General features: G+C 37.6%; 3 protein-coding genes across 3 annotated transcripts; all 3 read right to left on the minus strand.

Annotated features, from left to right (window-relative positions):
- LOC103983189 (homeobox protein knotted-1-like 13) lies at positions 1–5,067 on the minus strand. Its single transcript, XM_009400383.3, has 6 exons — positions 4,191–5,067; positions 2,498–2,618; positions 1,072–1,268; positions 855–986; positions 574–710; positions 1–496 (listed from the first exon to the last, which is right to left on the minus strand). The coding sequence occupies exons 1-6, from the start codon at positions 4,905–4,907 to the stop codon at positions 493–495; spliced, it is 1,308 nt and encodes a 435-aa protein (XP_009398658.2). The 5' UTR covers positions 4,908–5,067; the 3' UTR covers positions 1–492.
- Positions 5,068–13,857: 8,790 nt separating this feature from the next.
- Positions 13,858–21,050, minus strand: LOC135610784 (chaperone protein dnaJ A7A, chloroplastic-like). Its single transcript, XM_065105706.1, has 8 exons — positions 20,918–21,050; positions 19,921–20,100; positions 18,015–18,150; positions 17,809–17,866; positions 16,399–16,441; positions 15,205–15,253; positions 15,023–15,103; positions 13,858–14,924 (listed from the first exon to the last, which is right to left on the minus strand). Exons 2-8 carry the CDS (start codon positions 20,049–20,051, stop codon positions 14,085–14,087), a joined length of 1,338 nt encoding a protein of 445 aa, XP_064961778.1. The 5' UTR covers positions 20,052–20,100; positions 20,918–21,050; the 3' UTR covers positions 13,858–14,084.
- Positions 21,051–21,503: 453 nt separating this feature from the next.
- Positions 21,504–24,566, minus strand: LOC103983187 (peptidyl-prolyl cis-trans isomerase CYP28, chloroplastic). The gene is made up of 2 exons (XM_009400380.3): positions 23,736–24,566; positions 21,504–21,935 (listed from the first exon to the last, which is right to left on the minus strand). The coding sequence occupies exons 1-2, from the start codon at positions 24,499–24,501 to the stop codon at positions 21,727–21,729; spliced, it is 975 nt and encodes a 324-aa protein (XP_009398655.2). The 5' UTR covers positions 24,502–24,566; the 3' UTR covers positions 21,504–21,726.
- Between the last annotated feature and the right edge of the window lie 1,555 nt (positions 24,567–26,121).

Consider the following 26,121-nt stretch of genomic DNA (forward strand, 5'->3'; position numbering starts at 1 on the left):
TGCACCACCAAAACAAATGCTCTTCATCACAATTTGCTACTCCCAACCACACAAGTCAAAGGTTAGCAGTTACATTGCCACCATTTATTAGACTCTGTATTCACATCTGTTTCTTCTTGATGAAATGATATATGTATATGTAAGCTAAATCTCAATCTACCAATTTCTGAGCAAAGTAAAGAAGGTCACACACTTTTAGCAATATACCCAATAGTAGTAGATCTGCCAATGCTGCTGCTGAACCATATCAGCCACCCCTTTGTAACTGTAAAAGCCACTGTGTTGTTCATTCCAAGTGCTTGATGACTAAAATTAACACCCAATTTCTCTGCTGCTAAAATTAGATTTCCCTGCACATAATATTAAGTTTCAATATGTGGCTGCAGATTGCTTCACTTGATTCAGTATGATCATCATAGCAGCAAATAGTGCTCTTGTTCTTGTGTTCTTCATAACTGGCTCATTGACTACATGAATCAGCCAACATTGAGATCACCTGCATATTTTTTAGCTCACATTTTGATTAGAAGTTGTAGGCAAAAAACTTTTCACAAGTAGCCTTTTATAACACACCTTTTACGCTTGCTTTTCAGAGAACTTGATGATGATGGATTTGTGTGCCAATTCCTTTTTCTTTGGTTGATGAACCAGTTATTGATCTGCTTTAGCTGTAATCCCGTTTCCTCCACCAATTGTGCTTTATCGTCCTCCTGTGAATCAAGAGAAGAGAATATGGTAAACAAGGCTGCCATGAATATGACAAGATTGGAGAATACAGTGAAAGATACAGCTGATACAATGTCATGGAAGTTATCTTCACAAGATGAAGGAGAATGAATGACAAGCTAACATACTGTTGGATATGGCCATTTAGAGTGGGACTGCCACCAAGCCTTCAATGTAGAAGTGCTATCCCCAGGGAGTTTTCCAGCTCTTCTCTTACGCAGAATCTCTTCTCTGACATCTACAATCTTCTCCTTGTAACCCTAAAAGTCAAAGATTAAGTCAAAGATTTGATCAACAGACATATACATGAACTATTGAAGAGCCAAATATCGATAGACATTTTACCTGTTTCAGCTCATGCTTCAGCTCCTGCCTAACACGTTCCATCAAGGATCTCTCACTGTCGGTTGGTACAAGAGGGCCAAATCCCATGCTGTCTGGAACATCCAAGCTTCCATCCAACAGGTTTGTCTCACTGTCAACCTGGTCATCATCATCATCATCAGACATAGTTGCACCTGTACCTTCACCAGGAGAGACACCTGTTGCATTTGGCACAATTGAACTCTCATGATCTTTATCAATACTCAACCATTGAAACATTTTAGATAGTTTTAAATGAATAAAATTGAGCAGCCATGTTCCAAGCAGACACACAAGTTTAATCTTATAAAAAATATAGCAATTTTGGCATGATCATATGATATAATCTATTACAAAATTTTGCAATACTATGTTGTTTTCATATAAATTAGATTGGTCATAGAGATGCCAAAGATGCCATTTCATAAGAGCTCTCTAAAGATATTACTGATACTGCTCTGTTATAGTAATATGTTGTGTCCCAGTTCAAATATATTGTTTAAATTAAAGACGATAGGTTTGAAGCTAAGTTAATCATTCCATATGAGAATATCTTTAAAGCTTTTGGAACAACAGGTTATTATATTGACTCATTTGAAAAATCTTGGTAAAACAAAGTAAAGTACTTGGCTTATTGAACATGTTAGATTTGGGCTTAAGAAGGTACTTTTGGTTTTGTGAAAATAGAACATTTGATTATTAGACTTTAGAAGTGTGTTTTCTTGTTTTCCTAACTCAGATATTGTTGTTTTATATTAAAAAAGAATCAAAATTTAAGATAGTATTATAGAAGTCCTGCCATCTACAATTCAGTTCACAATCCAATCCAGGATAAAGCTTTCTCTTTTGGAACAATCCCAATCCCAACAACAATGATCTGAAATACATTGGATATTCTAGAATCTAAAAATCCAATCATAATTTGTTTGTTCTCTTATTTGGCTGCCTAATTATATTGCTTACTAATCATCACATTAGAATCTAACAGTCAAAACTTACCAAATTTCAGACCAAATACTAGCATAAGCTCAGCAGAATCATGAACACTTTAATTACAGAATAATTATATTTTACTTGTAATTGATTGCCATGTTATGGCATGAGGACATGCCAACATTTTTCTAGCATGGTGGCACAATATTGTCTTGGGCTGTTTGGTTTTCTATGTTCCAACCAACATGAGCCAAAAAAAATGGTACTTGTCGGCTGTAAAATGAAGCTTCTTTATTATTAGTGAATGTTATATAAATCTCAGGAATAACTGTTATAGTATATAGTAGCTGCTCTGAATTTTTCCAAGAAAGAGTATTTGCCTTCATGTATATTGAGTTTGAGCTTTTAATCCATGTAAATATAAATTGTTTCACTAGAAATGTAATGCTTTTCAAAACAAGAATGCGAAGGGAACCTGTTAGGCTTTGAAGTGCTTGCTCAAGCTCCCAACAAGCCATCACTGCTTCCATGGCATGAACACGGACATGCTGCTGTAGTTGTTCTTTGAAGGAGCAAAGTAGCAAGACATAATGTGTCTGACGAAAACATTAAATGTTTCAAAGATTAGAAAATTATACTCAAATAACAACAACAATAACCAAAGTCTATCATATGAACCACAAGAAAATCTCAAAATTTGTGAATTCTCAAGTGAAGAATGCTTGAAGATGCAAGTGAAGAATTCTCAAGTGATTATTATACAGTTAAATAGTTGGAGATAGAAATTTGTTATGCTATCAATCTGTCAGCATCATGCAGTCTAATAACTTTCAGCATATTCATGAAACAAACTTACATGCATATCACTTAATCTCGCCCTAGTAAAATCTGGGTTCAATGCGACAAATCTTTGCAATGCATAAAATGCAAGTATCTATTCCTGGAGCTTATATGGTGTGACAATGGGCATATGAAGTATACAAGTGATCACAGATCTTCCTCTCAGTGTTGGGAGCTCTGTCTTTTTTGGAAATTGAAGTACAATTACTGTCTTTTTGGAAAGACATCATTCTAGAATCATGCCATCAATTGAATTTATTGAAGAAAGCAACACTATGTTATAAATTCCTGTTGGGAGGGCAGTGGATGAAGGAAATTAAAGCTTTAAGAAGGATTTTAGACATGATTGAAATTGATTGAGATAGATTTAAGCTTTGAAACATAATCTGAACAACTTGGGAAGAAGGTTAGTATACAGTCTACAACATTAGGATCCTTGAAATGAACTTATATATCCGAGTGTTGATTCTCAATATGAGTTCTCATATATTCTGTAAAGCACATATGCAATTTGCTGAAAGATCTGACATTAATATGCATGTAAGACACTCTAATGTCAAATACATCAAGGAAGAAATAATTTTCCCATGATAGAAGGATGTTTCAGTCAATTGTTTGGTTGCAGTAATAACATAGTATTGTCAAGAAAAAAGGAGATAAAATCTTCAACTGAAATGAAAAAAATAAAATGGTTCTTGCTATTTGACAAACTACTTATGAGCTTGCTCTTGTAAGAAGATCTGTGACTTTATGATGTCTCTCCTATTACATGAAATGAAACAGATGTCGAAAGAAATTAGTCTCTGAAGTCATCTTTGAATGTTTTCGAATAAAGTGTAAATTTCAGCAGATCTTTCTCATTCTTCACCAAAAGTTTTAGCATGTTTCTTCCTTCTAAGATTAGTCTCTGAAGTTTTAGTAGATCTTTCTCAGTCTAAGTTTGGCAAGAGAAGTGACAAAGTATGAAGTTCAATCATGCTACTGAAGACGATCCAAAAGAGAAAAGACAGACTCATTTGGGGACTTCAATCTACAGAGTGCTACGGAATTCCCTTATCACGATAAGCAAATCCTCATCCGAATCAAGTCTCAACACAGAACGGAAACACTGGTCTTCCCCATCCCTAATCCCGTTCAAGAAACCAATCGAAGAACATCAATTTTTTTTTCCAGTAAATCATACACAAATCGAGGAAAGAAAGCCTATAAATCACAGAAACGCAGGGAAAAAAGGGTTCTTGAATCCAAGAAAAGCCAGATTCGAAATGAAGGAACCATTTGGATTGAGAAAAAGAGCGAAAGATTGGATTTTTCTTGCTCTGTTTTACCATGAACCGATCGAGCTCCTTGCCGTCGCCGAGTATCTGACCGCTGCTGCCGCCGCCGCCGAGCACGGAGTACTTGGACACGACTTGCTGCGATTGCGCGAGCTGCGCATCGATCCTCGGCAGCTGGTCTACGGGGGTGGCGATCCTCACGCACGCGACGTGCGCCGACAGCAGCTGCTCGTACAACGGGTGCGCCAATATCTCCGCCTTGTACCTCGCGCTCTGCCACGTCCCCTCCCCCGCAGCCGCCTCCCCGCCGGTCCTCTGCGCCAACGCCTCCGCCTCCACGAACTCCCCGCCCGCCGGGATAGCAGCGACCATCACGGAGTCGCTCGAGACCGGGGCCTCGTCCTCGCTGCCGCTGCGCCGCAGGGTCGGGGGGCGGGGAAACCAATGCCCCAGCCCCCCTCCGCCTCCTCCGGCTGCGACCGGTGGCGAGGAGGAGTCGACCGTGGTCTGGAGGTGGAGGAAGCTGCCGTCGGCGTAGTGGTGCCCCTGCCGCCGGAGAATTGCGCTGTTGAGCCACGTGGGTCCGCTTCCTTCGGCCATGAGACGGGGGATGTCTTTCCCGTCCTTCGCCTCCGTAGCGGCTCCAGATGTAGAGGCGGCGAGCTGACCAACGGTGGTCATGAGCACTGTCGGGCTGTCCCCACCCAGCTGCTCTTCAGCGTACTGCGGCAGCGTCAGCTCGTGGGAGAGGTGGTTGTGGAACGCCATCGCCCCACCGCCGGTGTCCTCCCCCCCAACTTAAAGCTCCCCCACGAAGCAAAGCAAGGCGATAGGTAGAGATCGCGAAGCGAAAGGAAGGGGAAGCGAAGCGACACGCCGACGTTGAAACGACGATCCTCTCTCTCTCTCTCTCGCTCTTCTCCAATAATTCGCGAAATCAACCGTCGATGCTGTATCCGCCGCCCTATCGGACGGTATATAATCAGCCACGTCGACGGCTCGCAGCAACAACACGCTTCAACGCCGCGGGGTTCGCATTTATTACAGCGAGCACTAACCACGGCTGAACACGTGGCGCTAAGAGGTGGGAGGACCACCCGGCACGCGGGAGCCAGCCAATGGACGAGCGACACTTGGACGTGTATCTTTAGTTTGTATTTTGCGCCGCCGGCTCCAACGCGATTTTTAATACTGCTTTATTATTATTATTATTATTATTATTATTCGCCTTCTGTTGGGTGGGTTTATTAACATTACAAGGAAATTTTCTAGGTTTAACCTAAATTAAATATTCAAGAACTAAATAAAAAACAAAGCTGAAGTTAGAAAGGAAAAGTTTGACTTAGACATTAAGCAATGTCTAACAGTAGAGAAATCCAAACATGATAGTAATTTTTAATGGCTAAGCTGCAAAACTCATTAGATAAAGCGTGTTATATCATTATCATCGTATTAATATTTTAGATATAAATATTATAATTTTAATATTATAAAAAATATTAAATTGGTTAATGCATTATTCTTGTCCACATGTAAACATCATATATATTATTTAATATGATAAAAATATATTTAATTTATAAAATGCACGAGTTGCATTAATTGATCCTACCATAATCTTATATATATATATATATATATATATATATATATATATATATATATATATATATATATATATATATATATATATATATATATATACATATCTATTGATTGCAAAATGATATGCAAATAGCCACAAAAGTTGAAAGCCTGGATACAAGCTGTAAAATGCTTTATTTCTTTTAAGGAATTGAAGATTTTACAATCTCGAATCTCTAACTTTAACTCACTCTATTCCACTAACAAACTTGTTTTTCTATAGGAAAAAAAAAAAAGGTGAAAAAGTTCTATTTTTAATACTAAAAATAGTTTTGTTGAAAAGACATCCTGATGATTAAAATGCTATCGTGATTCACTAATTCTTATGTTCATCACCATCACGACGTTCTTTAGATTTCATATGTTTGTAGTTTATATTCTATCACATGATTAATAATAATTATTATGATAGTTTCATTTTAAAACTAAAAAGAAGATTACTATTTATGATCCTTTTTATTATTTATAATATTATTTATAATTTTTTTTAATAATTCAAGACTATTCTTTTTGAAATGAACATAAATATTCTTTTTATCCTCCTCATCTTCTTTTCCTCTTCTTCTTCCTTGGATGATAGTACGAAGAGGGGTGAATAGAGTCGGATGATATGGAGCAACATTAAAGTACTGACTAATAAAGCGTTGATGATGATAGGATGTGGAAGTTGTGAGAAAGAAAAAAATAATAAAATCAAAATTGGTAGGACTATAAATAGTAAAATATTATTTTATTAATTCTTAAGAGTTTATGAATAGTAAAAAGGGGTTTTAAATAGTAAGCTATAGTAAAAATTAGGTCATTGTAGCATAAAGTTTATAATAATTAAGGCACATTTTATTATAAAATTTTGTAGAATGAAGAATGCAACTTAGACTTTCTATTTTATCTAAAAAATTAGTGTCTATAGTGACTAATTAATAGAAATAATTTTATATTTTTCAAAGAAATAAATATTATAAAATCAATTTACCTACTAAAGCTCGTATTAATTGGTTTTTATACGATAGTGACTCTCTATAGGAAAAATTAATTAGGGATATTTTTTATAAATTTTAATATTAGCTTCATATTTTAATTTTTTTTTAATTCCTTGAATCGATTCACTTTTAATTGATCCACTAAACCGTATCAATGAACTAGTTTATGTTAATCTTTTTACCTTCGTCTTCTTCTCGTCATCTCATCTTATAAGATAAGAAAGATTATAAATGAGTAATAATACGAGGGATGACTAAAAATGAATCACCAAGGAGGAGGGGTAAAATAGAAAAAAGAAAAGAACAATGTAATCATCCTATTTAATGTAAAATTATAAAATAAATCTAAAAAATCTAATATAAATCAATTAATAAGGAGTTTTTTTTTGTTGAAGTAAATGGCCCAAATTGTAATATGAGGTATGATTCGTAATCGACAACGGTGGCTACCTTAGTAGATCGAAGATGAAGGCCACCTCCCCGTTAAGTGAGGACCACACGGGTGATGTGGGCCCTACTAATTTGCATAAGGGCTCTAGTCCCAATGTGGTCCCCAGAGCTCAGGTGGTTGTCAATGATGCCACGTTGTTTGTGTGTAGGAGCATTACCTGATTCCATTATCATTTCACATTGGTTTGAGAGAGAGAGGGGCAAGCATCATTATGGCTGCTATGTGATATAGTGACCGTGAAGAGCTTCACTTAAATGATATCAATGCAACCAAAGTGAAAAACACTAATCTCAAAACAAACACTTCTCTTAAACAATATCACACGCTACGTGATAAAGTGGTTGTTATAAACAACATGGTTATGAGATGCTTGTTTTAAACGATATCACTACAACGAAGAAAAAAATATTAATCTCAAAGCAAGTCATGTGTCACATGACTCGTTATCATAAATTTAGTTAGAATGGTTTAAGTTGTGAGATATCTTTATGTTATTCAATCAGAAAGAGTCAACCTAGTTATGACCTCTCTTGAAGGATTTGTAAAGTTTGAAAGTGAGCAATAAATAAGTCCCGATGTTTTATAAAGAGAACAAATTTATAAGTAATTCAGTAAATGCTCAGTGTGTAAGAGAAAAAAGAGAGAAAGAAAAAAATAAAAATTTTAGAATGCAAACGAATAATTATAAATCTGTAAACGATTGCTCACTGGGTGTCAGACATGTTAGCAAGTTCCCGTAAGCTTAACATGTGAACTTGTGAATTCAATCAATGCCCAACATTACCCCAAACCCTCATCCAGCTAAGTGCTATCCTAGGGGTTCTAGGGTACTGAGATGGTTGATATTTTACTTCACATTGTAGCTTATAGAAAGCAATTTATGACATATGAAATTAGGTCATTTTGAGATAGTTTTATCCATTCTAGTGAGTGGCCACTTTGCAACCTTATAAATTATTTCTGCTTATAGTGTTTAAGCAAAACACACAAAAACAAGATAAAATACATTGTTAAAACATATGTATAAACAAACAAAAGCGATGAACGATCTATTAACGAATGTATTGTAGGTGCACGATAATCGTTCATTACATTCTCCCCCAATTAAACTATCAACATTCTTATCGACACTTGTTGGTAGGCTTTGATAGCAATTTATTCAAGTCACAAGGCATTTTCAGGCTCCCAACTGTCTTCTATTCGAGGAAGCTTTTGCTACTTTACTAAGTGCATAAGTAGCTCTGCGATATTGAATAACTTTATCTTGTGATTCGCTAAAATGGTTTTAACTCACGTTTTATATGAGACTTTGAGGGCAACCGAGTTCAAATATTTTGGGAAGTATCTTGCAGATTTAAGTGGTATGCTTTCAAGTTGTGGAAGATATTATGAATTTTGAGTCATACTTATAACTATAACTTATAGGAGATATTGTCTACCCTACTAATAATTATGAAGGGTCTTTCATACTTACGCATAAGTACCTTATGTACTTTATACCTAAAGAACTAGAGTGATGTTGGTTAGAGTTTCACCATCACCAAATCGTCGATTTAAAATTCCTGTAGTCGCCTTTCTAAATTTGTCCACTTTTTTTATCTTTTTGGCTACCTTCTCCAAGTCTAAGCAATATCTGTATTTTTGTGTCATTCCTTTGTAAAGTGATATACTGATAGACTACTCTTAGTATAATCAATCTTTAAGGTGTGAGAAAGCGAAAGCTATTATCCCGTAATGATCTGAATGGGCTCTTGTTGGATGCAAGCTCTACTGCAAGTTATAAGAGAATTAGGTTATGTCCAATAGCTTTACCTAATCTCATTGGTTGACACTCATATAGTGTCAAAGATATTATTTAAGGAGTGAATTATTCTTTTAGTTTGACCATCTGTTTGAGGGTAGAAGCTTGTGAAGAAGTATAACTTATATCCCAATAATTTGAACAGCTCAATCTAAATTATCCCAAGAATCATGTATCTCAATCACTGATGATATTATGTGGCTCTCCAATATTTTACCATATTTTTCATCATCAACTTGGCCACCTCCTCCATTGAGTAGGGCCACAATAATAAATGTTGTATATTTTGAAAATTGATCGACCACAAAGAGTATCAATCTAAGTTCCCCTATTGTTGGCAAACTTGATATGAAGTATAAGAAAACTCTCTCACGATCTTTCTAATATAGGCTCTCTCCTATATTAAGAGCCCTTATGAGCAATGTAATCCTAGACATGAGTTCCACCATGACTTCGTGGAGGTGTTGCACAGAGTCTTTAGGGTCTTCCATCAATCGATCTACTCGGGACTCGACCTTATCGATCCAAGATTTCACCTCATCTTATGAGTTCTCTGTCCCAAGAAGCCTTTATTGGCTTTAGTAGAGTTCATCTAAACTCGCTTCAAAAATATCAAGATAGGTTTCCACAATTGTAAGCCTCTCCTTATGGCTTCTTTTCTCAATTAGTGCTCCATATTTCACTTTCATTGCTCGCAAAGAATGTTCAAAATTTTGCTCATCTTATTCACTATCGCACTCCTCTTGAGTGGCTCTAATAGCTTAAGAGTGAGTTTGCACTTGCATTCCACCCATGGTTGTTTGGGGCAATGGTCAAGCTTGTCTCGTCTTGCTTGATTCGCCATAATGTTTTGCCATGATGAGATTACAAATCTTTTACTATTTGCTCGAATTACTTACCCACTCTGATATCATAATGTCATAGACTTAACTAGAGTGACCTAAGTCGTGAGACAATCTTGCGTTATTCGTCCACAAAGGGTCAACCTAGCTGCAACCTCACTAACGTCTTGAAGGACTTGTAAAAGAGCAAATTAATTAGTTCGAAAGCGAGCAATGGACGAGTTTCGATGTCTCGTGAAGAAAGCAACCTTGCAAGCAATTTAGCAAACATTTGGTGTATAAGAGTGAAAGGAGAAAACAAGGACTTTGGAAGGCAAATGAATATTTGTAAGTTCTCAAATGACTGCTCGCCGGGTGTCGGGCGCGTTGGCAAGTTCATATAGGCTTAACATGCGAACTTGTAAATCTAATCAACGCCCACCACTATCTCAAACCCCTATCCAGCCAGGTGCCACCCTGGGATTTTTTGGATGCTAAGATGGCCGATGATTTTCTACGCACCACAACCTACAGAAAATAAGTTATGACAAGTGAAAAATGGGTTATTTTGGGATAATTTTATCTATTCTAGTAAGCAATTATTTTACAATCTTACAAATTATTCTTGCTTATAGTTTTTTAATAAAACATAAAAAATAAGATAAAACAGTCTACCCAAACATATATACAAGCAAACAAAAGTGATGAATGATCCATTGATGAAGATGTTACGGGTGCACGATAACCATTTGCGACAACACATTAGGTTTTCTTTATCCAACATGGTAGTATAACGATGGTTACAAACAAACCGTCGTGAGAAGTTTCTTTTAAACGGTATCACTATGATGAAAAAGAAAAACACTAATCTCAAAGCAAGTCATGTGTCATACGTTACGTTAGGTCTTTATCCGTGATGATGATATAGCGACTATTACAAATAAATTACCACGAGATGCTTCTCTTAAACGATATCACTGCAACGCAGAAGAAAAAGACTAATCTTAAAGAAAATCACAAATCATGCACCACACGTTGCGTTAGGTCTTTATCCATCACGGTGATACGATGACTATTACAAATAAACCAGTATGAGATACTTCTTTTAAATAAATATCACTGCAACGAAAAAGAAAAACAATAATCTCAAAGCAACTGTTGCACCACACACATTAGCTCTTTATCCATCACGGTGATATAGTGGCTGTTATAAACTGCCACGACATCGTGTGGAGGAGGGGAAGAAGCGTTATTTTAGGTTGGGGTATGATCGTGAATAAGCTGGAACGTCGTGGACAGATAATTAAGGTGACTTTCAAGCGTCCCGTTGCAAAACGATTGGATTATTTTGGTTCCTCATTTGCTTACCTTCTTTTCCCATTGGGCAACCGCCGACGTGTCCCGGGGCCCCACATATTATTATAATTTTATTTAATATGCACCCTAATCATACGTGCAGTAGCATATGTGATTTGTATAATATATACAAGTAGAACAGTCACAGTATGTCAAAGCAAAAATATATTCTTTGCACACATGTTTCTCAACAATATTAATAATTACTGGAGACAAATAAATAGTTTAAGATGCATAATAATGTTTGCATCATTAGTATGGGAGTTTTTAAATTTTTCTACATCAACTTAGATGGATAGTAAATTGTGTCAAATTAAATTAATTGAATTATATATACATATATTCTTGTATTATGTGGCTTGAATTCTCGTTGTGATAAGACATGCTTTGCATAAATTTATAGTATAGATTGTTGCCTTATCCTTTTGAATCCCTAGTGATGCTGAATCAACACGAGAATGTCCTGTTTGATATTTTCCAAGTCAAGTCCTCCTTCCCCATTCTTCATCATTTATGCATTCTTTTGAACAGGTGTGATTCTACCACCTTGCAGTGACCAGCGTCAAACTATTCAAGTACTGAAGCAAGAGGGAGGCGGGGAGGAATTCATATTCTTTCCTCACCAGTCTCTCTCTCTCTCTCTCTCTCTCTCTCTTGCCTTGCTAAAAGACTCTGCCACTCACATGCCCCTGTGAAGCACAAAGCAAAAAGCTAAAAGCAAAAAGTAAAAAGGAAGCAGATGTGTGTCAATATGTGTGTGTGTGTGTGCATGGTGTGCGTTACTTTCATACCACCAAGGTTTGCTGTCTTATGATTGAGGAGGACATGGGAGACCAAACCTTAAAGCTCTGCCCTTTCCCCTGGGCATGTAGTGAAGGAGGAGCTTCTCTGGACATCAGCTAGTAGAAGGGCTGGAGATGATGGCAATACTTGAAGCAGGACAATTCTCTTATGAGTGGGATGGAAGGATTCTGATACCTTATGAAACTGACCTTCTGAGCCAATCCCAGAAATGGCCTCTGCTGAAAGCCGCTCTTGCACTTGTTTCTAGGGCACACCATCTTTTAAGTTTCCTTTTCCTGCTACTGTTTTTTATAGGCTGCAAAATTGCAGTGGCAGTGCCTCAGAACAGCAAAAACATGCATAGTTTCAAACAGTGGTAAGTCTTTTCAAATTGCATCATGGAAAACAAGCAAGAAACAGTACTCCTCATATAATCAATAAATTAATAATATCTTATTCTTATTTATTTCTCCATTTGAACTATAATCAGACATGTCTCTGTTTATAGACTCCAAAATTAAGTTGTTAAGACTTTATCCAGGAGATATGTTTTTCTACACAACCTTTCCCGTGAAACAAATTGTAAAAAAAACCAATAAAAAATATTTAACGCAAACATCATTATAGAACAGAATCAACCAGGAAAAGTTTGCTAAGCTGTGAAGCTTGTAACCTGAGCAATGAATTATAATGTGATGTTTGAATTCCCCTTTTTCTTTGAGATGCAGGCAGTCTCAATCTCATCCATTTTGTCCATCATTGTCTGTCCATTTATTTACCTACTTATTAGTTTGTGATCATCCTCCTCTGTTCGAAGAACAACCTCTCACCTAAACTTTCAAGCAACACCCTGATGTTCTAATGGCCAACCTTTGTGGCTTGGTCTGAAACCTCAACAGTTGTCCATTTGTTTGGCATGCCCCACTGCTCAAAGAAAGCTCACTTCAATAATGAGATTCCTTCTTCCTATCATTGTTCCTGTAGGAATGCTTCTTGGGATGTCCAAACAAAGCAAAGGAGAGTAGAGTGTGTGGTTGGAGAGAATTGCTTCTAAGGTTGTACATGCATTGGTCCAGTGGCATCTCTGACCAATTCTCTATCTTCCAAGCCAACAACCCCTTCCACCTCACATTTATGTGGTGTCCAAACAAGATGTAAGCTTCCAACCTAATGCCAGCTGGCTTAAATCCAAAATTTGGTCCTGTGAAGTACTGTAGCAGGAGACATCCAAACCGAGGTAATCCAACACATGATTACACTGGAAGGAAAACATGTGGCTGAATGTGATTGATATTTTGTTGCATTGCATGGGCTCAGCAGCTGCAACCAAAGTCCCAGTATTTTCCCACATGATTAGCTTCACAAACACTCTTAATCGGCACAATTGTTCAACAGAGAGATTGCTAGTATCAACAATTTTTTTTAGGACAAATCAAATAAAAAAAAATTATGCTTGATTTCAGGTGGTTCAAAGATTAGGAAGTAAACAGCATGCAGTAAATGTCTCGGAACATGCTCCTAAAAGGATTTTAGTAGGTTAAGTGGGTTGAATCACTTGCATACGCAGGCACTTGAAGCTTATGAGTGAGTTGATAGGTCTCACATCATCAACACAAATCTTCTATCAAAGAGAGGCAAGAGTTGTGAAGGTTTCAAACCTATTGGGCTTGGAATATGTTTGATGCAGCCATGAGGACAAGGATACCATCAAGAAGTCACTACTCTATATCAAGAATGACATTTGATGAAACACATGTTTGTCACCCAGAAGAGTTCTGTTGCTTTCAACATCATATCCTTGCAAAATCTATCATGGGTTACAAATAATCACATCTTAAAATGTCTACAGATCTCATCCTTGAGCATATCAAAATAATTAATCTCACTTTAAAGGCAGGCAGACGATATTTCTTGCACTCATCATGCAGAGTTTGCTATTTCCAAATAACCAAACTAATACAATACAACTATTAAGAAAGAGTACCTCATCATTGAACATTTTAGTTCTTTGGTACTACCCTCATGCAAATAGTTCTGCAGGCATCAATGTTAAAAATCTTGAGGGTTCTGGAATATATCTGCAAACAAAATATAGGAAAACTTTTTCAACTATCTCCTGCTGTTTGCCGTCTTGGACTTGCTCAGATTTGCAAGCTCCTCGATCAACTTCTTTTCTTCACTGCTTAACCTCTTCGGGATCTCCACCTGCACGCGAACCAACTGATCTCCCCTGGTGTTTGCCTTTCCGAGGTAAGGAACCCCCTTCTTAGCCATTACCAGAGTTGTACCTGGCTGTGTCCCAGCTGGAATTTTTAGATCCACCAATCCATCCACTGTTGGGACCTTCATAGTGGTTCCTAAGATGGCATCAATGTACGATACCTTGCACGTATAAAGAATGTTGGTTCCATCCCTCTTAAGCACAGGATCCGAGAGAACTTCGATAAACACATAGAGGTCTCCAGGAGGGCCACCTCTCCTTCCAGCATTCCCCTCAGACCGGACCCTCAGCCGGCTACCAGAGTCAACTCCAGCTGGAACTTTAAGACTAATCCTCTTTGTCTTCCTCACACGGCCATCCCCTCTACAGGTGTTGCATGGGGTAGAGACCTCACCGGTACCACTACAACTCGAGCAAGTCATGACCTGCTGGAATACACCGAGTGGTGTCCTCACTGAAGAGACAACCTGACCTTGACCTCCACAGGTGCTGCACTTGCTTGGCTTTGTACCTGGTTTAGCACCAGAACCATCACAGGTTCCACAATTTTCTAACCTTGTAATTTCTATCTCCTTCTCAATGCCAAAAATTGCATCTTTGAAATTCAGGACAAGATTATAGCTCTCATCATCACCCTGTATAGGCCTGTTGCGAGCTGCTCTTGGACCACCCATCCCACCCATGCCTTCAAATAATGACTCAAAGAGATCAAATGGGTTGCTGAAATCCTGCATTTAATAAAAAAAAAAAAATTTAAGGAACAAGCAGAAAGTTTATTGAAAATTATCTTTTTACAGAATAAAGCCCTCCTCTAGTTGATACTCACCCCCATGCCCATGCCAGCACCTTTGAGGCCAGCTTCTCCATATTTATCATACAGAGATCTCTTTTCATCATCTGATAAAACCTGTAATATGGTGACTTTTAATGACACAGAAAATATGTATTACTGTTGCTGCTAAAACTACCAGTTTAGATAAACATATTCATGAGAAAGGGAATAATAACCTCATACGCATTACTAATATCCTTGAACTTCTGTTCCGCACCAGGTTCTCTAAAACACATCACAAGCAGCAATTTTGGCAAAATTACTCATAAATAAAGCTGAAAAATTCAAAAGATCATAATGAAAATTATGGTAAGTTAGTTGTGATTAATTCAAAATTAACTTGAATATCTTTTTTCTAACATAAACATTAAAAAACATGCCTATAATTTGAAATTTACTGAATCTAAAGCCATATATTTTCTGTTACTTGGATCAGCAAAGGTGCATTCTTGAGAATTCTAGCATATTGATTGCATAAGCATGCTTAATTAGTTTATGAGTGTTTGTGAGTTATGAAGACTGTACACATCAGTTGACTTTTATAGTATGAGAGTGTGATCAAACTTTTACCAGTAACAAAAGTGGCTGTTTATTGTTAGTAGGAGCCATTGCACCTGTTCTGTTACATGATCATTACGCTGAAATAGTTTTTTCCTCCTACCCTGATGTTGCTGAGAAACCTAATTTACATAACTTAAGAATCGACCAGCGGCAAAAAAGTGAGTGCAACTTGCCCTTTTTAACCTTTTTGTTTAATTGATAATAAAAAAAAGGAAAAACTAAAAGAAGTTATGCTGAAAACTTGCTACTGTCCCCATTCATCATTATCCTACTTCCATCTGCTATTCTTTATCTAGTTTTAGATATTGCTGTTTAATTTTTTTCCCAATATTTAATCTTATTTTCCTATTTTCGCTTCTCTGTCATTTTGACAGTAAAGTATATCAGATGAGACACATTTTGGTAGAAGCAAACAAGCTTGAGATATCACAGCTAGTTTGCTGGAACACAAAACTGATCTTCCTTATCATGCATAAATTTGAAGCCTTCTACAAAGCCAGATTCCTGTCATACCAAAAGCATGCTTTATTTTCATGCATATAATGCTACACCAAAATATATGGTCCAATAACTTCTGTCAGCCTTACATAAACAAATATTATGGAGTATGGACAATTTAAATAATTAATCACTAAAAAAATTTGTTGCAGAGTTTTGCCCTCCTTGCACTCGATTGAATTTTCAGGATAGTTCACAAGATCAAAGTCTTTCTTCCTTTCTAGTTATTTTTTGTCTTTTGATGCAACTGTATTTTTCGTGTCTGAAATTAACATAGTTTTGTAAAATAAACATATCAGGTTTCTACTCACTTGTTCACATCAGGATGATAACTCCTTGCAAGCTTCCTGTAAGCTGCACAAGAAAAAGATGTCAATATACACTATAACATGTAGCTTAAATACAGATGCAAGTGTAAGAACAAATCCATTAAAGGTAAGATTGAGATACTGCTGACTCTTTGAACTTTGAACCAAAGGAATCAAACATAAAAGATAGGAGCCACAGTCAGGGATCAGGAAAGGTGACTTTTTATGTCTGTTAAGAAAGACCGGAAAAAAAAAAGCAAATGAAGAGAGCAAGGGAACAGCGAGTGTTATACTGCAGTGATGCTCCATTTTGTTTACTGATCTTTTATCAACCTTTATCCTGTTCTTGCCTCTTGTTGGATCTGGAAACCAGTCCAATCAGTTTTGGTAATCTAAGTTCTTGCTGTTTTTTTCTCAGAACAACAACCTCAAACTTGTTGCTTGTCTGTTTATACCAGGGTCTGCAGTACCGACTGTACCGCCCGATACGGGCGGTACGTACCGGTCCGACCGGTTTTCGGTACGCAGACCGTCTGTTACCGGTCCGAGTGCACTGTAACACTGTAGCAGTGCACTGTAGCAGTGCTACAGTACTCGGTACACTTGGGTGTACCGCTCGGTATACCGTACCGGTACCGAGCCCAGGTCGAAATACCGGTATGGTACGGTATTACGAACCTTGGTTTATACTATTACTAGAGCTAGTGGATTTGTCTGATAATGCCTAATTCTATTTCTGATTACTAGACCCCTCAATCTAGTTAAAAAAGAAAAGGGAGTATATATATATATGTGTATATATGTATATATGTATGTATATATATGTATATATATGTATATCTGTATGTATATATATACATATACATACATATATACATATATATCTATACATATATACATATATACATATACATATACATATACATATATATGTATATATATATCTATACATATATACATATATACATATACATATACATATACATATATATGTATATATATATATATACATATATATATATATATACATATATAATTCGGGCTGACAGCATGAAAGTAAAATTCTGCAGAAATGTTGATTTTGTAACTTGAGGACACCCATGGAAACAGAAGCGAACCTAATTTCCATGATTCCATCTTGTTATTGAAAGGTGGGGCCCTAACATACAGGCCACCTTTTAAATTCTGAGCCAGCAAAGTATTTGTTAAAGAAAAAGAATAGTAAAAAAATCCAAAACAGTATAGTTTGTAAGCATAGTTGCTGCTGTCCTACAACTTTAACAGTACGAGCCAGAACAGAGAATACATATTATGCCACTGTAAATGCTTGTTGGTCACAATGTGGCAGTCCCACTGGGGCCTATAAATGCAAAAGCAAGAGGACGAGAACTACAATAAGAGCAAACAACTTACCACTTTTTATTTCAGATTTACTTGCATTTCTTGACACACCAAGTACAGAATAATAATCCTGCAAAAGATGATCCCACAAGAAAGAAAAATATCAGACAAATTTGCATCGACAGAAGAACTTGCCAATCCATAATAAAATATTTCAATCTTCATCGAACAAGAGAAATGAATAAAACAAAATCTTTCTTGTCAACAAAAGAACTTACGGCATCAGCTCTAACAACAAGTCGTGCTGTCTTATTACGCCTATTATTTAGGCGTGGTCCATCATTAAATAGAGCAGATGAAGACACCTGGGCAAGAAAACTTGCACGCGATGACGCCAGATAGTTACCGGAAGTACTGCAAATAAACAAGAAATCAGTGAGATGGAAACACTAAGATCAGAATCTCACACCAACGGTAGCATACATAACAATTGCTTTTCTCAATTTACTTAAGATCAACTTCTTATGATAATTTCTAGAATCTTTTAAACATATTTGCAAATTACACATTTTTCAGGGATCAGTTTTCACCAGATCAGAAAATAAAATTTGCATCATCCAGCTATGGTGTTTCGTGACAAAACTCAACTCGTTTTCAGACAGTTCAATTGAGTCTAAATTGAATATCTCAATTACTATATCCTTCATGTATTATTGTCTCAAGCAATTGCCTGGGCACTTTAGATAGCACCTAGGCATATGGTCAGCCAAACCACCATGCGCAAAGACACTCATACATAGACATATATGTAAGCATACATATTTATGCATAAGTATATTGAATATAAAATTATGCATGTATATTATACAATTATAAGTTGCTTTAATACAATAATGATATTTGTCATACATTTACAACAATTGACTGGCTATTGGAACTTGGAAGTCCCATGGAACATTCACTCAAGATCTCCTACCCTCTTAAGAAACCTGATTACCATCAAAGTTCAATTGAAATGAGGGGAGCTTACCCCTCAAGAAACCCTTTGTTTCTCCAAGAAATGTCAGAGGCTTGATTTTATCGAAGTAAAACATTGAATACCAAATAAAATTCTTCAAATTTCTTTCTTAGTTCTAGGCAGTAAAGTGACAATGTAATGCTTTTTATTACCCAAAGAATTTCTCATAAATGGTCATCACAAACTTAAATACTTTAATTCTTAAACTTGATAAAATAATTAGATATACTTTGATCATATTTGGACTATGAAAATTTCTAACTGCTGAGCACGAGATCATTTTCTTCCCTTTTACTAAGGTTAATATTTTCTGATTTTTCATTCTTGTTTTTCCTTATTAATGTCCAAATCAAGAAGCTAAAACTCAACCTAACACCACTAAAATGTTGAAACAATTAATTACAACCATCAGTTGAAATGGAGACCTCAAAGGTAAACACACAATGCTGATAGTGTAGCTATGAATGGATATTTGCCTGAATATGCCAACATACAAATACACATGACACAGCAAGTGATAAAAGCAATGAGAAGTGTCGGCTAGTCACTGATATGTGAACCTATCATGAAAACTTAACTGACATTTAATGTTAATCACAAAAATGAAAATATGATGGTTCTTCGGTATTAATAAATATATTTCAAATTAGATTTAGGAATCTGATTGACAATTTCGCTTTGAATAATTTTTTAAATAAATCATTATGTTGAAACAAATCCTATGGTTACATTTCAGGAAATACCAACAAAGGTTTTTGTTTGAGAATACTGGTGTAAACTAGTATTGCACATGCCTCTATACAACAGTTAGAAGATCAAGAATAAGAAAGAAAACATGAGGATAAAAAAGATGGTATAGGACTCTTAGCTATATGTTTTCCTTATTCAACAAAAGAATAAGGCCAACTCTCTACTATACGAATTCGAGTAACCATCAAGATGAAGATAGACTACATGCATATATATGATATTCAAGACTTCACAATCATCTCTAATAAGATAGAATGACAGAAAAATAGTGTATAGCATACCTAAAAGGTATAGTTTGAATACAGGAATTGATAATGATGTGGAGAATAAAAAGAAGTCATCAACAAATGCATTGCAAATAAATACCACATTGCTTCTTCGGACATAATATAGCGAGATGAAACACCAAAGCTTACCCGGTTTGAGGCATCAGCACCCTGTTCGTAAAATGACAGCCCTTAGCTCCTGAAGATACATTTCTACATATTGCTTGTGGTTGGGTTCCCAGCTGAGGTACTGAAGTACCTCTACATGGTACAGTTGTCATCGGACTGATGTAGTGAGGAGAAGACAGGGTCAGCCTTCTATTTTTCTCTCTGCAATGGCAGATAGGATTATCAACTTTTTGGTATCACTAAGAGAACAAAAGTAACAAAGATAACAAGATCACAACCCTATTATTTGTTTCATAATCTACTCATTTTGCCTTCCCAAGTAAAAAGAAGAGTTATTTTAGATGCCCTACAAAGTTTGTACCTGTCAAGCTCCACCAATGCCCTCAGGCAACTGTTATATAATCTACGAACATTAAATGTTCCAGCTTTAAGTAGTTTCTGTATCTAGTCATGAAACAACAGACCATGAAATTCCCAGGGTGCAAAGCCTTTCTCATCTAATAGGTCAATTTATACCATGTACCAGGAGACCCTGGTAAAATCTAGAATTTAAAACCAAACCAGCTGCTTGGAAAGAAATCTAGACTTTCAACCAATCAATTCCCTGATAGTAAAATTTTTAGCAGCCTGGATTCTTAACCTAGCCACGGACTAACCCATATGCATCCGCCTCTCCAGTCACTCCATTCCAATAGATTCCCCGTCTCAATTGCCCCAAAAACAAAGCTTTAATGAATTTCCTTCAAAAGATACCTCTACCTCTCCGACCAAACAAGAAATTGATCGAATATAACAAGACCCTAGCAAACTACAAACGAATCGTCTCCAAAACACGGAACCCAGTTAAAATCGCTCACCAACATGACTATGACGATTCAAACATTGACCCGAGAAGAAGGATTCTTGCTTCTCGCGCACGAAAGGCGGAAAAAGGATAAACCAAGCTAAGAGACCACCAAACGCCCTCGAACCAATTCGAGACGGCAATCCCGCGAGGAGACGGAGGGCTTATCCTCACCTGAACCGACGGCGAAGAGGATCTGCTTCTCCCTTCCCCTCTCGGGGAGGGTAACGAGTCCGACGAGGTGTTCTGCTCGTGCGAATGCGATAAGAGACGGAGGAAGTGAGATCGAGGGCACGAGGCGAATAAATTGATGCGAGTCGACGGTCTGGATCTCGCCCAGTACGTGCCTTAAATTAAAGAGCAGCCGTCGGATTGGATCGAACGGTTATCCGATGCAGTGCGACCGCAACCAATCAAGGACCGTCCATGTATAATCATCAAGGGTTGGTGTTGTGTGTGTGTGAGTGGAGACAACATTTCTGCACAATCAGATTAGCCTCGAATTCAGGTTTATGAAAGACAAATCAATAAATAGGATTTGAGTAAAATGTGATGGATACAACATCTAGCATCAACATGTTTGAGGATCACAAGAGTTGAACACACAAGTCAGCATCCATTGGTTCTATTGCAACCATGAAAGATTTCACTGCCACTCCAAATCAAGAAACTATAGAGGAAAAGTACTTTAAGGACAGTGGACAAATCAGAGAGTCGAGCAGATCAACTGAGATGGAATTTACATGGAGAATCACCAAGGTCGAGATAAATGGCTAGTTTTACTGTAAAGAAAAGAAAGAAAAATCGATTTGGTATATCAACAAATAATACATTCTATAATTTCTTCTGATCCATCTCGGATGGCTGACAAATCTGTGTCCACTAAATGACTCCTATGTAAGATTTGATATATTGTTTTCTAAAGAAAAATACGGAAGTATATTTCATGGCACAAGTTCAAGTCCCTCTATAAGAGTAGTTTTCTAAGGTAAGCTGGGAGAAAGTGAAGGTGTTGCCACTTTCAGCTCTCCGCAGTCACTGATGTACACTGTTTTTAGCGGCCGATTCCACATTGTGCGAGCTATCTGAGCTCGCTCATCACCGATGAACTGTGCAAAATCATTGAATTGGCGAATCCTTTCAGCTGGCTTATACGTGGGGATCGTAGCTATGTTGGTGATGACATCCATCCCTGAAAAAAGAAGTATATGAAACATGAGTGATAATTTCTGCTGCTTATCCAACAATATCAGAAAATTAAACATAGATTCAAGTTTTAATCTAAATAGATGTTGACAATTCACTAATTCCATCAACTTGTTTGAGGAAGTTCTACAACAAAATGAGTAGTCAACTTCTATTTGACACTCCCGAGAACAATAAGGCAGCAGCACAATGTTGCAATAGAAGAATAGAGGACTTCCATGCAAATATCATAGGGTCAGCTCCAAGTTTGAAAAGAAAGAAGCACTTTCAGTTAGAGTCATTCTGAGCACGAGTTGACAAAAAATATATGATAATGATCAAAGATGGACTAACGAACACATGAATGAGGAACTGAAACTTATATATTTCCAGTTGGAAAAAATAAGGACACGTTGTGTAAGAATTTCAAGTGCAAGCTGCAATCTGGTTTACCTCTCTCTGAACATACAAGCATCAAAATATATTCTTCTGTAAGGTGAAGATCTGTTCTGTAGCATCAGTCAAAAATGTTTGTTTTAATTGCTGCAGTGTGTAAATCTATCTCTTTCTCCGTTGATCATTTGATCCTAGCGGATCATAGCATAAAGCCCTCAAAGTCATGCATTATAAAAAACTAAGATCCATGTAGGCAAATGTTTTCAAGTTTTGAGCTGTTTCTATCATGTTGCCAAGAGCATATTATGGGTTTCAGCAACTTGAAAAGCAAAATCAAACTAATTGAGCCCACCGAGTCAATTTTGGACTGACTGCTTTCAGTGTGTCAGGCTACAAGAGACATTAGACAGAAATCACTACCAAGAAACCTCGAAATAGCCACTGTGTATATCTGCAAACAAAAACTGTGCTAAATGATTATGGTAACAAAATTTCTTGACCTCATAAGGAGACTATATATATCATCTTGATACTATTTTTAACTAAGCAAATAAAGCCAATAGCTATATGTCCCTTGATGTATCTAAAGATAAATATTCATTATGAAATTTCATAAGAAAAAAAGTGAATTGGCAGTAAGGTTTGTTGAATTCAAATTCTACTCCTACATGACAGTAAGGTTTAGTAGAATCAAAATAATTTTGTTATCTGCAATATTGACATCAAATTCTCTTTCCTCCCGAAGAATCACATTATATGTTGCAATTGTTTGTGCCAGTCATCAATATGTCTTAAATTCACACACAGCAATTTGATTCATAGAACTCTAATAACCATCTTTCCTGACGTGAGTACTATCCATGTACAGAGAAGATTAAGGAACTCTTATCAAGATACTTCTCAATAGAGTAAAGCATTCAACTCCATCCAAATCTGCCAGTCAAGTTAAAATTAATTTATATACCAAATTTGCCATTATAGCTGCCAAGTATCACAGTAAGCATCATCAATATGCCTTAAATTCAGAGATAGCAATTTGATTCATAAAACTTAAATAACCATCTCCACTGACATGAATACCATTAAAGTACAACTACGAATTTCATAAAGATACTTCTCAATGCAGTATAGCACTCAGCTTCATCCACTCAACGCTAAGTAGTTTGATTAGCTTCAACATACTGAGGACTTGCTCTTGCATGGCAACAAGCACAGAATTTGTCATGCAGATGCATCTCACTATAATGTACCACTCTATCTTAATTTCAGAATGGATAAAGGATTTAAAAGAGTTTGTGGGTGAAAGAGAGAGGAAGAGACAACAACTTTGATTCAGTAATAATCTCAGGAGCTCTTCAAAAGATATTAAAGTTGAGTTTTTTTCTTAGGAAACATTGATCGAACAACTTACCTTCAAGCACAGTGCCAAAGACAATGTTCTCGTTGTCGAGCTGCGGGCATGGTCCAGGCCCGGTCGTCACCAAGAACTCGACATTGTGGTAGTCGGGTTCAAGTTTGACGGCGTCGTCGTCGTCGTTCTCCGACAAGCACAGAGACAGAGTTCCCGGCCTCGAGTGCCTCAGCTGAAACGCCTTGGGATCGACGGTCTCCACGTTCCGCACCAGTCCCGGTGGCGGCCGAACCTCCCCCTTCTCCTTCCGCCCCTGGCGGCCGGCGACGAAGAATTGACCCTGGAGAATCTTGTGGACGAAGGTCCCCCGGTACGCGGCGGCGGCGCAGACGGCCTTGAAGTTGGCGACAGTCTGTGGGAGGAGCTTCCCGTAGAGGCCGAAGACAACGCGGCCGAGGGGCTCCGAGTCGGGGCAGGCGGCGAGGTCGAAGCCGAGAGGGCGATCAGAGGCGAGGTAGCTCGGGCAGAGGCCGAAGTCCATGAAGACGCGGTCGGTGACGATGCCGGACTGCGGCTGGGCGGGGGAAGGGGCCGGTGCGATGGCAGGGGCGTCGGTGTCGGCGGCGCCGGGTTGGGGGAAGAGGAGGAGGGATGCAGCGGCAGCGGCGGCGGCGGCGGAGGAGGAGGAGGAGAGGAGGAAGGAGCGGCGGCGGAGGAATGCATTGGGTTTAGGGCTCCGGGAGAGGTGGGCTTGGGGGACGAGGGGGCAGAGGCGGCGACGGAGGTGAGGCGGCGACGCGGCGGCGACGGAGGCTGACGAAGCCATGGAGTTGCTATTTCCCGGCCACGTGGTCGATGAGATAACGAGTGCGGCGGAGGCCGCCCATCTAAACCGCCGAGCGGGTCAATCTATTGCCAGGCCGGTACGGTCTTTGATGAGTCGTCCCTCAATCAAACCCGCTAATGCCGGCCCGGTCCGGTCCGGTCCGGTCTTTGTGAAATGTCCTTGTCGAGGACATGCTCTTGAGGTAATAATAGGGAAGTAGAATTATCTTAATTACCAAGTAATTTCAAGTCCTATTTTTGTTAATCATGTTTAACCAAATTAAACTCTTCCAGCGGAGTTGATTTAATCTTATTAACTCTAAACCCCAAACCAATTAAAGCTTAAAGGGCTCCAGGTTTGTTTACCCATCATTCTAACCCAAACCTCCGACACGTTAAGTGGGCACAGCCCATGCATGGACTCTGTTTGGAGATCGAGGGGAGGTTGGGCCAATTTTTTGTGCCAAATCTGATACAAATTTAAGTAAGATCAGGTCAATTTCTTTCTTGATTAGCTTCTCTTTCATACAATCAGGGAATGTGGTTGGGGGGGCGTCGGGCGCACTCATCCGTTCTCGTACTCAATAGGCAACTGTTCTCCCACTTTGTTTTTGTTCCCTTGTGGAGATTGGTCATTTAGTGTCAATCAATTGTAATTATTGTTCCAGATTTTGAACCGGAATATGTTTTTCTAATAATTTTTTTTAACTATTATATTAAATGATGTACAAAACACTGTTACATTAATTGTTCCTCATAAATCCATTAAAAATATATTCAAACTTAAATAATTTCAACAGTCTTAAATAATTTCAATTTTTTAAAGATAAATGATTCTGATGAAATTTGAGCTCATACTCTTTATGATAAAAAGTCAAAATTTTTACCAATTAAACTAACTTATACTTTTAAATTGGGTCCATCAAATCTTTTTCTCCTCATCTCATCATGATTATGGGTAGAGGAATAATAATCACATGGTTTTTTATTTCCTTCAATTTTTTTTATTTTTTATGCAGTTAAATATCTTAAGAAAAAAAAAAGATGAATCCATAATATTTTGATTTACTATTTATCAAAGAAGGTAATATGATCTAATATAATAAAAAAAAAATAAAAAAATCTTAACTATTTGGGATCGATTGTGGACTCAACCTTCTATCTTTTTCATCCGATCTTGAAGTTGACATAGGTGATTATAATCTGATCCGATGTCATAAGAACTCTAACAGCACTCTATTTTATCGTGGAACGATGGAAGATGAGATGATTTCTCTTGTGGAATCCATGATAGCAATAACAAATAATGAATTAGGGCAAGAGGCAATCAGGAAATGTGGCCTATCAGCACGATGGCGGTAGGTGGTGGAATTCATTTTCCTAGGCTGAGATTCCAACCACTGCACCCTACGGCACGCTGTGGATTTTTGGACCACATCATCATCATCATCAATTACTTGATATACTCTTTCTTTAGCTCAAGGCATAGTGGACTGTTGGTCTTGACTTTGTGCACTTAAGGATTGACTATGACTATCTAAACGTACTCCACAATCCCATGCCATTGATATAAGCTAAGGGTTCTGTTTTAGGAGTCAAATATGACATGCCACCACCTCTT

Source organism: Musa acuminata, chromosome BXJ2-4 (assembly GCF_036884655.1).
Source record: "Musa acuminata AAA Group cultivar baxijiao chromosome BXJ2-4, Cavendish_Baxijiao_AAA, whole genome shotgun sequence".
NCBI lineage: Eukaryota > Viridiplantae > Streptophyta > Magnoliopsida > Zingiberales > Musaceae > Musa > Musa acuminata.